At 39.5% G+C, this 15,173-nt stretch overlaps 1 protein-coding gene across 10 annotated transcripts in view; it reads right to left on the reverse strand.

Moving 5' to 3' along the window:
- Positions 1–15,173, reverse strand: part of SULF2 (sulfatase 2) — a 324,326-nt gene that overhangs the window by 55,115 nt on the left and 254,038 nt on the right. For all 10 annotated transcript variants that reach the window (XM_058175024.1, XM_058175025.1, XM_058175020.1 and 7 more), the window contains 2 exons: positions 11,003–11,154; positions 1,846–2,015 (listed from right to left, as the gene is read on the reverse strand). In XM_058175024.1, the coding sequence (XP_058031007.1) occupies positions 1,846–2,015; positions 11,003–11,154 (322 nt within the window). The remainder of the gene's footprint in view (positions 1–1,845; positions 2,016–11,002; positions 11,155–15,173) is intronic.

A 15,173-nucleotide genomic window follows, 5' to 3' on the forward strand; every position in this document is an offset into this window, starting at 1 on the left:
CCTTTAGACTGTGTAATTTCCACTACCTCCAGCTTGCACAAGTACAAGGATTTCCCCTAAATGCGTAGCAAAATTTGCATCCTACCCAACGGCCGAGGCAAGAAAGAAGAAGACAGGTGCATCTGGAAGAGCAAGCTTGGATGCCTGGCACAATAGAATATTGGAGACTATCCTGGCTAAGCATCAAGGACTTCAAGACTGAACAGAAATATTTTAAGTAGTCCTGGTGAACTCCCTAGGACTTTGTGCAGGCATGCCTGAAAAAGACGTAGAGGAATAAATGCCGGGCCTTCCAATTTTTGTAAGCCCAGATTTCTGGAAAGAAGCAGTCAAGACTTGCAATGGCTATGACTCCAGGTGCTATTTTTATGTATCTCGAGAGCGCAAAGTTTTACTAATAGGTCAGGATTGCATGCAAATATCCTATGTATTTATTGTTTGAATAGAGGTGATTGGCAAAATATTTGCAACAGGTTAAAATTAGTCTCTGGTTTTCCAGCATCCTGAATGGGCTTAGAAATTTGTTTAATGGCGTTTCAGCAAACGGAATGCTTTGATATAGGTTTTCTGATTCAAAGAGTGTTCAGAGAAAAGGAAGGAAGGTTTCTCTTTTTTCCAGGGAGAAAAGGTTGCTTATTATTCTCTTACATGGCTAATGTTCCCTCTGATTTCAGAATGTTATTGTGGCAGGATAACGACAGAGCTGCTTTTGAAAATGCTGATGGTTATGGAAACTGTTGCTATGTAATGCTCTGAATGAATCTAAAACACTTGGTAAATTCCTTTTCCTATATCCTTTGTGATTTCCTGGCTCATCTGAAGCCTCCTGCTGCTTAATCCATCCAAAGTCTACAATCTTCTTTGATTGCTACAAATGCAACCCTCTTATGCTTAAAAGATTTGTCCATGTTATTTCCAAATATACAACATATAATGACTTTGGAATTTGAACAAAAAATAACCACTTCAAATCCATTCAGAAATTTGAAGTGGTAAAATTGGGAAGAAACCCTTTGCTGTACAAATCCTGTACAAATTCTCTATATTTGACCTTGGAGAAGCAGCCAAACTACACAGTTTACATCTGCAGCTCTACGGGTCTTATAAAAACTATTCAACTATGGTAGAAAAAGATTTTTTAGAGAAGTCAAGAAACTATCTGGATAATCTAAATAAAACTTCATGCAGAAATTGAAATGAGGATTTATTTTTATATTAAAGTTATGACTATTCCAATGCAGACTCTGGTTACTTTCAGCAAAATAGTTACCTTTCAATATGCTTTAAGAAATCTTCTCAATATGCACTCACACATTTCCTCCCTTCCTCCCATCCAATTTTTCAGTGAATTTTTTATTGGAATTTTGAATCTGTAGCTATTTATTAAAACATTGTATCTTCCAAATAATACACACACTTACATACTGTATCTCAACACCTCACCTACAAAATAAAAAAACAATATATGCAATTAGCAGGGGCAAATTTCTATGGGCTGTGTTCACCCAACACACCTAACCAGTTAAAGTCACCTCCTCAACTCGTTTTGGTTACGTGGCAAGCAATCAGAGGAAATGGCGGGGCTGGCTGCACATGCATGTAAGTAGTTGGTGTGAGGATTATTTTGGTAGGGGGCTTATTTTAATGCATGTGCTGAAAAGCCCGATTGGGCTTATTATCTGGAGAGGTCTTAGTTTCGGAGAAACACGGTAGGATAAAGTGACAAGATACAAATAATCCGCTAATTATTTCCCAGAAATGTATTTAATTTATAATAAATATAGATTATAATTACTTTATTCTGGAACTGCATAAAATTGATGTGTATTATTTATATTTACTTACATGTGTTGGGAAGCATTGGGGAAGAGATGAGAATAGTGAGGGGCTGAATCTTCTGGACCATGTGGAGCTGCATGACTAAGAACCATCAAAACTGGCCGATGGGGATACATCCTCTTTGATATTCGGAAAAAGTTAATACTGTCATTGGTGATCAAGTCAGTCAGATAGTCCTGAAAGGATGAAATGAAGATAAGAAGCACAACAGTGGTTACAATGTATATTGCAATCTAATTCTGCCAACAGTCTGGAGGTCCATTCTGACAGGGCTTGAAGTTGATTAAGCTTTCCATCCTCCTCAGGTTGACAAAATGATGACTCAGATTGTTGGGGACAATATGCTGACACTATCAACCACATAGAAAGTGCTGTAAAGCACTATGGAGCGATATATAAGGCTAAGTACTAATTAAGAGAAGCAAAATCAAAATATAAAATTATCATTTAAGAATGAAAAGACAATCAAGAGTTATTTTTAGTGCTTGAACAGTACATATACGCTACTGATCTATTTCAAATGTATTTTCTTAAATCCATTGTTCTGAGAAGATCTACTATGTTGCTTGAAAACCATCTGTTCTTCTACCAGGTTCTTGGTCATTTCTATTCTTCCTCACTTATGTACTAGGGGGTCAAACTAAGAAAATGGATTATTATGCCATATTTGGGAGGGACTGTGGAAAACAGAATAATTGGAGAAAGCTGTAAAAGAAGGTATAGTCATGGTATTTTCAGCTTTGACACAGCTTGTTATGACAGCAAGGAAACAGACAAATGTCTTGTCACCTTAAAATTACAGAGGATATGTTACACTCATAAGATCTACCAAAACAGAAGGGCATATACTGGGAAACTCACTGCTTTAGTAAAAATATTAACTAAGAGTGCTGGATATAAAACTGTGGCATAAAATTATTTATGCTTAAATTTACAGCAAAACAATACATTCCAAAAGATTAATATAAAACTTGATTCCTGCTTAGATGTTATTATGACCAGTGGTGGGATTCAGCCAGTTCACACCACTTCGGGAGAACCGATTGTTAACTTTCTGAGCAGTTTGGCAAACTGATTGTTGGAAGAAATTATTAGGGCAGAGAACCGGTTGTTAAATTACTTGAATCCCATCACTGATTATGACTAGGTCAAACGTGGCTTGTAGTAACTGAGAGGGTTCTTGGAATCCAAGTGGACAATCACTTAAATATGGGCCAACAGTGTGTGGCAGCAGCCAAAAAGGCCAATGCATTAATCTGCGCTGCATTAATAGAGGGATAGAATCCAGATCTCGTGAAGTATTAGTACGGATTTACAAAGACTTAGTACAACCATACTTGGAATACTGCGTCCAGTTTTGGTCACCACAATATAAGAAAGATACTGAGAGCATGGAAAGAATACAGAAAAAAGCAAGATTAGGGGGTTAGAGGCTAAAACACGAAGAACAATTGCAGGAATTGGATAAATCTAATCCAGTGAAAAGAAGTTTAAAATTTAATGTTGTACTATAAAAATATAAAAATGGAGAAGGATCACAATTCAATGTTGAAATCTACGGACTAGGACCCACATGGTTATCCATCTAAGGGTGGGTCCCGGCGATTTTCTTTTTGGATACGACGATAACATCTCCGACGGCTAAGGATGGACACGTTTCCGCATTGTATGGACAACTTCTCTATGAGATATTCATTTGCCGAACTACTACGACTGCGAGGTTCCCCCGCCTCGCAGGAATGGCCCTCCAAGCTATCGAGGGCTTACCTTAACGAAGGGTCTTGGGACCCAGAGAGGTGGCATGCGGCCAAGAAGAATTTGTGGGGTTTTTTAAATCGTTTTTTAAACAAGGGTTTTTTAAGGGGAGGATTTGTGGGGGGGAAGACCCGTCAGGGAGGGATCCAGCCCCTGTGCTAGTTCGCGACATCACGCCATCTTGTCTGAAGGCAGGGGGGGAGGACGTTCCAGGTTTAGAGGGCTGTTCGATCTGTACGGTAAGTGGGAGAGGCAGATATGGCGGGGGGGAGGGGCCATATCGAGTTGTGGGAGCACGTGTTCGATGTTTGAGAGCGATCACGTGCTCCCGCCCCTCAGTCCCTACCCGTTCCTCGGGTGGCCATGATCCTCAGAGCTTGGATCTTCGGCTGATGTTATGTAATGCCCGGTCCGTGGTTAATAAGGCTCCCCTGATTTGCGATCTCATTCAGGAGGGGTCCGCGGACCTTATGGGCATTACGGAGACCTGGTTGGGCCCTGAGGGGGGGGTCCCCCTTGTTGAGATGTGCCCTCCAGGCTTCCGAGCATTTCATCAGCCGAGGGTCCAAGGTAGGGGTGGGGGGGTGGCGGTTGTTATTAAGGAAGATCTAGAGCCGAGGGAGACCACTGTTCCTCAGATTGCCGGCTGCGAATCCCTCTGCGTGCGTTGGGGCTATAGGAATCAGTTGGGCTTGGTGATCGCGTACCTGGCTCCTTGCTACGTGACCACAGCCCTGCCCGAGCTGTTGGAGGTACTGGCTGCTGTGGCGGTTGAGACCCCCAGACTTATAGTCATGGGGGATTTCAACTTGCCATCAGTTGGCTTGTCATCGACGGCAGCTCGGGAGTTCCAGGCTTCCATGACGGCCTTGGACCTGATTCGAGTAAATGATGGCCCTACGCACACGGGGGGAGGCATGCTGGATCTGATTTTTATCTCTGGACAGTGGTTAAATGATCTGGTATTAGATGATTTAGTAACAGAACCAATGTCATGGTCGGATCATTTTCTCCTTCGCCTAGACTTCCGAACCGCCATTCACCACCGCAGGGAGACGGAACCTATACGGTGGTTCCGCCCCAGGCGCCTGATGGACCCTGAGAGGTTCCAGACGGAGCTTGGGCCATTCCCTGAGGATCTGGCCCACGGCACGGCTGAGGAACTGGTCGTGGCCTGGGAGCGGGCCGCGGCCGGGGCCCTGGACAGTGTCGCGCCTTTGCGGCCTCTGACCCGGCATAGATCTCGTCCGGCCCCTTGGTTCTCCGAGGGGCTGAGGGAGATGAAACGCCGGAGAAGACGCCTAGAGAGCACCTGGAGGTCCAGTCGCCCGGTTGATCGGACACTAGTTAGGACCTATTCTAGGACCTACCTAGTGGCAATGAGGGAAGCGAGGCGCCCACGCCCACCCTCATTGCGTCGGCAGATAACCGCCCGGCCGCCCTGTTTGGGTGACCCGCTCTCCTACATCAGGAGGTGCGGGATGACCCTTGCAGGGACGAGCCGAGGAGTTTAGTGGTTATCTATACGATAAAATCGCTCAGCTGAGGGACGGTCTGGACCGAATTTGGGATGATCCAAGCGAGGGAGAGGAGGCACGTCTTGTTGAGCACATTTGGGATGAGTTTGACCCTGTGGCTCCCGAGGACGTGGACAGGTTGTTGGGGAGGCTTCACGGCACGACATGTTTACTGGACCCGTGCCCTTCCTGGCTGGTACTGGCCACTCAGGCGGTGACACGAGGCTGGCTCCAGAGGATTATCAACGCTTTGTTGGACGGGTTTTCCTGCCGCCTTGAAAGAGGCGGTGGTGAGACCCTCCTTAAGAAGCCCTCTTGGACGCAGCTATTTTGGGTAATTATCGTCCAGTCTCCAACCTTCGCTTTGTTGCGAAGGTTGTAGAGAGTGCCGTGGCGCGACAGCTGCCCCAACACCTGGATGAAGATGTCTATCTAGACCCGTTCCAGTCCGGCTTCCGACCCGGATACAGCACGGAGACAGCTTTGGTCGCGTTGGTGGATGATCTCTGGAGGGCCAGGGACAGGGGATATTCCTCTGCCCTGGTCCTATTAGACCTCTCAGCGGCATTCGATACCATCGATCATGGTATCCTGCTGCGCCGGTTGGGGGGATTGGGAGTGGGAGGCACCGTATATCGGTGGTTCTCCTCCTATCTCTCCGACCGGTCGCAGACGGTGTTGACAGGGGGGCAGAGGTCGACCGCGAGGGGCCTCACTTGTGGGGTCCCACAGGGGTCGATTCTCTCGCCCCTGCTGTTCAACATCTACATGAAACCGTTGGGTGAGATCATCAGTGGTTTCGGGGTGAGATACCAGCAGTACGCTGATGACACCCAGCTGTACTTTTCCACCCCGGACCACCCCAATGAAGTTGTTGAAGTGCTGTCCCGGTGTTTGGAAGCTGTACGGGTCTGGATGGGGAGAAACAGGCTCAAGCTCAATCCCTCCAAGACGGAGTGGCTGTGGATGCCGGCACCCCGATTCAGTCAGCTGCAGCCGCGGCTGGCTGTTGGAGGCGAGTTACTGGCCCCAAAGGATAGGGTGCGCAACTTGGGTGTCCTCCTGGATGATCGGCTGTCGTTTGAAGATCATTTGACGGCCGTCTCCAGGAGGGCCTTCCACCAGGTTCGCCTGGTTCGGCAGTTGCGCCCCTTCCTTGATCGGGATGCCTTATGCACAGTCACTCATGCGCTCGTTACCTCTCGCTTGGATTACTGTAATGCTCTCTACATGGGGCTCCCTTTGAAGTGCACTCAGAGGCTTCAGTTAGTCCAGAATGCAGCTGTGCGGGTTATAGAGGGAGCTACACGTAGCTCCCATGTAACACCGCTCCTGCGCAGACTGCACTGGCTGCCTGTGGCCTTCCGGGTGCACTTTAAGGTGTTGGTTATGACCTTTAAATCGCTCCATGGCTTAGGACCTGGGTACTTACGGGACCGCCTGCTGTTACCACACGCCTCCCACCGACCCGTACGCTCCCATAGAGAGGGACTTCTCAGGGTGCCGTCCGCCAAACAATGTCGGCTGGCGGCCCCCAGGGGAAGGGCCTTCTCTGTGGGGGCTCCCACACTCTGGAACGAGCTTCCCCCGGGTTTACGCCAAATACCTGACCTTCGGACATTTCGTCGCGAACTCAAGACTCATCTTTTTATCCGCGCGGGGCTGGCTTAAATTGGGATTTTAATGTTGAATTTTATTAATTTTAAACGGGGTTTTTTAACGTGGTAAATTTTAATTATTGGGCTAATTTAAATAAGTTTTTTAAATCATATTTTAAACTTGTATATTGTATGTTCGGTTTTATTATGCCTGTACACCGCCCTGAGTCCTTCGGGAGAAGGGCGGTATAAAAATCAAATAAAATAATAATAATAAAATAAAATAAATATTTTTAAATTTAAGAAACTGCAAATCATATTGTGGTACCTCATGGCTGTTTGGAAAAGACACCTTCCTGAAATTTTGGACCAGCTGTCACCGAGCAACACTGATCAGCTTTTAACACTCTTTAACAGTACTGTCTAGATATGGTGGGACACAATTCTAATAATTCTCTCTCTAATCCAATACATCTAGATGGCACCAGGCAGAGGAGATTTATTTATTTTTTTAAAACAATTTTTATTAAACAGATCTTTTTTAAATAAATAAAAAAAGAAATATTAACACTTTCTTCTTTCCAACAGTTTCGCGTCGGTGATCAATACTTATACATTTTCTCTCTCTTATCCTAATGTTACCTTTTATACATATATTTCCAATATATCATATATATATCACTATATTATATTATTCTGATTATTTTATTTACACATAAACTTAGAAATACATGTGTACCCAATTTCCTTCCCACAATTTTTGTTTCTTCTTATTTGTTCTTATATTTCTAATCCTAATTTAGCTGTTATTCAATCTTTCCTTGTCCTTTTTCCCCCCTTTTCCTCCAACAATTTATACCATCTCTCCCATTCTAGATAATATTCTGTTTCCTCTTTTTCTTGTATCTCCTTCGTAAACTTAATCCATTTCCGCACATTCCATGATTTTTCTAATTACATTGTCTTCTGATGGTATATTGTTATTTTTCCAATTCTGTATGTAGACTATTCATGCTGCTGTAACTATGTGGATAATTAAATACTGTGTTTCTTTTTCATATGACCCTGGAATTATTCCCAGTAAAATGTTTCTGGCCTCATTTCTATATGTTGATTTATAATTTCTTCTAATTGTAATTTAATTTTTTGTCAATATTGTTTCGCTTTATGACAGGACCACCACATAGGATAATACGTTCCCTTTTGGTGTTCACATTTCCGACATAGTGGTGAAGTATTGGGGAACATCTTTGCCAATCTAGCTGGTGGCAGATGTCACCCATAAAACATTTTATACATGTTTTCTTTATAGGATACAGACATTGTTAGTTTATAATTTGTGTTCCATAATTTCTCCCATTTATCTAATTCAATATTATAACCAAATTTGTTTGCCCAAATTATGTATTCTTTGACTACCTCTTCTTCCAATTTGTATCTTAATAAATAATTGTAATCAATTTGTCTTCTGTACCTTGAAGAATTTTATCTAATTCATATGCTTCCTTTTGGAATCCAAATTGTATCAAATCTGTCTTGTATCTGGATTTTATTTGCATATAAGACCACCAATCAATGTCTGTACCCGGTTCTTTTAATTTCTGTCTTGTTTTTAGGTCCCCTTGATTATTTAACAAATCTTTGTATCTTTTCATTTTATCAATGTCTAATGACATTGGGTAAATTTGTGCCTCTATTGTGGATAACCATTCTGGAATTTTATCATAGTCGTTCTTTTTTATCCCTTGCCATGTATGTAACAGTGCTTCTCTAATTAAATGCCTTTGAAAATATCCATGCTGTCTACTTTTTCCCTCCCACAGAAATGCATGCCAGCCTCTTTGTAGATCGTACTCCTGTAATGCTAGAATTCTTTTATTTTTTAATTCTATTCAATCCTTGATGTTGCTTTATAATAGGTTTCCCAATCTGGGAGTCCAAATGCTCCTCTTTCCCTGCTATCTTGTAAATATTTTATTTTAATCCTTGGTTTCTTCCCCTGCCAAATATAAGTTTATTGAAGTCTTTAAAAAAAATTCCCTAATTTTATGGGTATTACTTGGAATAAAAATAGTATTCTTGGTAACACATTCATTTTGATTGATACTATTTTCCCTAGTAAAGATAGCTATAATTTGCTCCAAATTTCTAAGTCTTTCTTTATATGTTGTGTTAATTTATTATAATTGTCTTCTCTGATCATGAACCTTTATTTGTTAGCCAAATTCCTAGATTTTTTTCCTCATTTGTATACCCATTTTGTCTTCTAATTCCTTCTCCTGTTGTTTTGTAAGATTTTTTGTTAGTGCCTTTGTTTTTAACCTGTTTATTTTGAGCCCTGCTACCTTCCCATATTCTTCTATTTGTGATAGTAGTTTGGGTCCTGTTGATATCAGTTGCTCCGGGATGAAGACCATCATCAGCAAAGCTTGACGTTTGTATTCTTCTTTTTTTACTTTCAGTCCTTTTATTTCACTATCGCTTCTAATTTTATTTAACAGTATCTCTAATGTTAGAATGAACAATAAAGGAGATAAAGGGCATCCCTGCCTCATTTCTTTTGTTATTGTAAATTGTTCAGTCATATCCATTTATTGATACCTTTGCTGTTTGGGTTAAGTATATTTTCTTTATCATATTTACAAATTTATCACCAAATTCCATATTTTCTAATTGTAGAATAAGGAATCTCCCATTTAAATTATCGAAGGCCTTTTGTGCGTCTAAGAGTATTAACGCCATTTGTTTGTTCGGGTTTGCTTCGTAATATTCCAATACATCTATTATTATTCTCATGTTGTTTTTTATTTGCCTTTTTGGCATAAAGCCGTTCTGGTCAGGATGTATATATTCATTTATTGCTTTCTTTAACCTTTCCTCCATTATCAATGTAAATAGTTTATAATCTACATTTAGTAACGATATTGGTCTATACTTTTTGATTTGTAGTTGGTCTGTCTCCTGCAGAGGAGATTTATTAATAACATTTATTTACTGATCCATAATATAAAACTGTCTGGAAAGCATTATAACACTATTTGAATACAAAATAATATAATCTAAATGTGATTGTATAACAATAAGGTAAATCAAACATAGGCTCTTAAAACAAAAAGCATAAATTTACAGCCATACTTTTTTTTTAAAAAAAAAATTGAGTCTGAGGTTACATGCAATGCATAAACGGCCTTGGAACTGAAAAGACCTCAAGAATACTGCCAAGTAAATCACTCAGAGACTGTTCCCTATCCAAAAATGTTCTTCTATCTGGTAATAACCTACCTTGGTTCATTTGATTGGCTCTAAATAATGAAGCAGAGATTCTGAAGATTTTAAAGATCAAAAACAAACATAGAAGAAAAGGTAACCTCATCTCAAAGCATTTAGGTTTTTAAATATTAAAATTGGCATTTTAAATTGAGCTCAGCAATACATTAGGAAACAAGAGAGTTGCATTAGGAGATGGATTTTTAAATAGGTAGGCAGATTCTTATTTTCTTTCGAAACTAGAGATAGTTTAAAAATAGCTTGTGATGCACCCAAGAGAGTTGCTATTAAAAGAAGAAAGGTCTCTTTACGTGACAGAGAAACAGTTGTTTTTAAAGCACTCCTTTATTAATTTAACATTCTTGGTTAAAACTTAGATTCGTTCAGTCTATTAAATCTGAATATGCATACAAGAATATACCCATTCCTGTTTTGCTACTCTTAATGAATAATAAAAGAATGCAATGCTACATGAATGTTACATTCCGAATAGCTTTACTTTTAATAGATCATTGTAATTAAGAGATTATAACACGAATGTACTCTTGATCTCATTTTCATAGCCCTGTAACTAAATATTGAATTTAGGGATTAGTGACAGATTTAGAATTGACCAACAGCAGCATCTCACAACCATGGAAGCAATGATTTTGCAATAAAAGAATTACAGGCATACAGCAGGACAGAATATAACCCTGTATGTTAATTAAAGTAGAGAACACCAGCCAAAACAGTATGAGTCAAGCTACAATCAAATCTATTTCTCAGCTGGTAAGCATATTGGAATGTTTACCATCTCAGGAATTGCCTGCTGTCACTAAATAAATTTTAAATCATATATCCCTCCCGAAGTAAAATGATAATGCACAGCCTAAAGAGCGGGTTTATGGATTACAGTTTATATTACCAGCAGTGGCTCTCAGCTATAAAACAAATACTTTAATTAGACTAAATCCATAACGTATCTGGGCTAATCTCACAGTTAGGGTCAAGGGACACAAATTAAAATAAATCAATAGGACCTACCCTAGCGTAGTCAGATCCGTGCTTTTCCTTCACTCCATTTCTGCAGAGCGTGTAGTTGTAAAAACGAGAGTTCTTAAGTAATCCAACCCATTCTTTCCAGCCAGGAGGCACATAGGAACCATTATATTCATTTAGATACTTCCCAAAGAAAGCTGGAAGCAGAGAATGACAAGATAGGTAAAGAGACGGCAATACATAAACATGTCCCAGATATCATCTGCAAGGTTTTTTGCAACAGAGTTCATACAACCCAGAAATATGAAAAGGTGTTGTAATATGTGCTTTCTATAGGCGTAAAACAGAATATGAAATACACATTGATCTTGCCACTATAAAATTGTATATAATAATGTTTGCGACAGTCACTAATTTATTGTTAAGCGGGAAGTTATATTAGGTTACACTAAGTATGATAAAGGCTGGAAGCCTTTGTTTCTTTTCTCTTTTTCTTTTATTCTTTCTCTCTCTTTTCTTTTGCACTTTTTGTCTCACTTCTGTCTCACTTTCCTTTTATTGTTTAGTTTGTATTTGTTTTTGCTATGTCTATTAAAAACTTCAATGCAAATTATTATTTACAAAATCACTAATATATTATTAATAACTTTAAATGCTTTGAACCTGCCAATTTTCGACAGTGGTTTAGTTGCCTATAATTTACAAAATATAAAAATAAGTAGTAGAAAAAATACTACAGAAAGTATAAAAATATAAGAAAGAACAGAAATGTTTTTACTGACTTCAGAAAGCTGGCCTCATTTGTAGACGACTTCCAGATTTTAAATACAATCATTGAAAGTGTGCTGTTCCTGATCCTAATAAGAAAGATCTCATTGGTTCTTGGGATTTACAAGAGGGTGGAGTGGTGTGACCGTGAGATGGTGGAGTCACATATTGTGGCTTCTACACGCATTCACTTTGTCTAATGAAAGGGCAGTCATGATTTGGGGTCATCTTGCATAGATTGGTATAAAGATTTTACACAGTTGACTTCTAGTGCATGCAGAGTCAGAGTTATACAAATACATTCCAGTTCCATCAAGTTAACCATGAATGTCAGACTTCCTTTAATTAGTCCTCTCCACAGTCCTTGCAAAATAACAACAACAAAATTAAACAACTGTGATTAAAGCAGAGACACACATAACTGAACTCAAGAAAGGGCTGTGGAACCTGAGATGGTCTCCTAAGATAGATTGCTTTCTTAGCCATTTTCATATTTAGAAAGCAAAATGCAGTCTACAATGATGTGTGGGTAAGTGAAAAATGAAGCACTTCTCCTGGCCTGAAATCTAGGGGATAATGGATTAAGATACTGATTCTTATCCAGAGAAGCAGGTACACAAACATCTAAAGGCTTTTGTGCCTTGTCATTATGTGTAATGGTATATGGGGATGACCTTGGGAGCTGGTGATGGGAGGAAGAGATGCTGCCAAAGAACAATCAGATAAGATAGTCCACAACTGCATAATGGGCAAGGAAAGAAACTTTTGACAGGAGCCTCCCTAACTTCTTAGGCTGTAAAACAGACAGTGGGAGATGTCTGTGGAGATTCTCAGTCAATCCAGGTCCATAGTTATCTCAAAGATACTTTTTAAAAAGGCAACTGGACTGTTTTTTCCTTGTGGAGGAAGAGGATGAAGTTTTGCTTCTCATCCAAGAAGCTTCAATAGTTCTGGCAGTATAGTAAGGGCTATGGAGGGATTGGTTCTGACCGGGGGTGGGGGAGTTGGAAAGATCAGATTTTTTCCAGTCATCTGGTCTTAGCTCTTGAAAAGATAAACCCGCAAGTAGCCTCAAGAGCTTCTAACACCATCACCACCCCATTCTGTCAGAACTAATCCCTCCATCGCCCACACCATACTGCCAGAACCGATGAAGTTTCATGGACCAGAAGCAAAATGTCTTCTTCTTCCTCAAGGAAAAAACAGTCCAGCTGCCTTTTGAAAAAGCACTTTTGAGACAGATGGCGGAAGATTTCTACTATCAGATTTCTAAGACTGATCTCAACCGTCCCAGTGCCCCAGACAGGAAACATGACCAGATGAGCTAATTCTGCTTTACAGTAAGATTACATTAACAGAATCCTGCAAGATTGTTTGAAGACATTTATTTTGCTCTAGAGACTTTGTTTTCTTTTATTTTCTTTTTACTCCCTGACTTACATAAAATCTGTAGTTCACAATGTCTACTGATTAGTACAAGATGAGAATCTCTACTCTGATGACTAACCTCATTTTCACGGACAGGGATGTTTCTTCTTTCCTCAACTACTTTCTTTTGTTACTTACCCAAAATAACTGTTTGTCTTAAGAATATTTTATGACTTGATACATGTTTGATGAGTCCAAAGTCTAGCTTTATATGGCATGATACAGTTCTCTCTCACTGTCTTCTGTGTGAGTTGCTGGGACCAATAAATGGTATCATGGTAATCACACATGGTATGTGTGCAAAACTAGGTTTCAGACCTTAGAATATGTAACTTGAGAACCTTTTCAATTCTACTTTTTAAATGCAATTGTTGTTCCTAAGGGTTTTGTGTCTGTTATGCTTTCTTTTATCAGGCAGTTTGCCAAATGCAAAACATGCATTGTGCATGAATAGTATACATATTTTTGTTACACCCTTGAGCTTTTTGATTGCCAAATGCAAGCAGTGTGCAGTATGCAATGTTTTTCATTAGAAAAAAAGTCTCCCTTATGTTGTCCACTGGATATTGTTGAAATATATATTATGAATTTACTCATGTTTGCTTATTGCCATGAGATCTAAGAGACAACCATTATATGTGCCAGAATTAAGGTTTTTTCCCCCCAAAGAAATGTTCATTTGGACTTTTACAAAACAGGATCCTATTCTATGCTACTCCATCTTATCCTATACCACTCATTTCATTCATTTATACCAATATAATTTATAGCAAAAAAAGAAAAACAATAGATATGTGAAAGTTATTCAGTTTTTAAATAGTCATGGGTAGCTATTAAGAGGCAAATAACAAAATATGCTTTGCAGCTTTGCGATGCAAACACGTATCTTGTGAAATTGTGATGTTGCAATTAATTGCAAAAGGCCAATCTTGTGTCATGATATCCCATCAGTTTTGTCATGTTGGTATCATTGTTGCTAATTGCAGATGCCTATATCTACACAGAACTGTAGTCATACATCAAAAAATAAATCCAAGCTTTTTGTATATAATTCAATACCACATTAACATCTTTACACATTATTACTCTTCCCAAAACATTACAGCATGTATTAAAATAAAATGGGGTGAATATAGAACAAGTTCAAATCATGTTTCTCTAGTTCCTCACATAAAATAGTGTGACTCTAGCATAACGAAACTGGTATCCAATTCTTCCTAAACTGCTGATGTGCTCCATAGCTGGTAGTCTTACTATTGAATCTGGTTACTAGACTTTGTTCTGTGATGTAAAAGTATACTTAACTAACACAGGTAATTCTTGACATGACCCGTTGTTAAGCAACTATTGAAAGTTTTAACAGACATCCAAAAAAAAAAAAGGGAACTTATGCTCTTGATTTGAACTTCTGGTGGTCTCCCCACCCTTTGTGCTCATGTGATCAGTTTGGATGATTGACATCCAATCTGCACTTACGGCCATTTGCAGCATCCCATGGTCATGTGACTGTGATTTATGATCTTTTAAAAATGGAAACGAGTGTTTACTTCTGGTTTTCAGCAAAAAAAAACCCAACACCCAGTGCAGCAAATGGCTTCACTTAACAACTGTGGCATTTGCTTAATGTCTCCTCCAAAAAACATTGTAAAATCATGTCAGTCACATGATGCTTAATGACTGGCACTATTTTGAACCACAATTCCAGGCCTGGTTACAGTTGTAAAAAAATACCTCTGTCTTGTTTGGTTTAGGAGTAAATTTGCATAAAGAATTCAGAAAAACATGATTTGTAAATAAACAGATAAAGAAAATAGCACGGACTCTTAATAATCTAATTAAGAGAAACCTCCCATCCATTAAAAGTCTGACTTTTCTAATCACAAACATGCTATTCTCCCAGAAGTTGTTTTCCGATTCAGCTGTGACATTTTAAAGTAATCTTTCTTAAGAAAGTTTTGAAAGAAAGAAAAATCTGTTCTGTTAAAAATGCTGGTTGACATTTCTGTTTCAGAAATATAAC

The sequence above is a fragment of the Ahaetulla prasina genome, chromosome 3 (genome assembly GCF_028640845.1).
Source record: "Ahaetulla prasina isolate Xishuangbanna chromosome 3, ASM2864084v1, whole genome shotgun sequence".
In the NCBI taxonomy this organism is placed as follows: domain Eukaryota; kingdom Metazoa; phylum Chordata; class Lepidosauria; order Squamata; family Colubridae; genus Ahaetulla; species Ahaetulla prasina.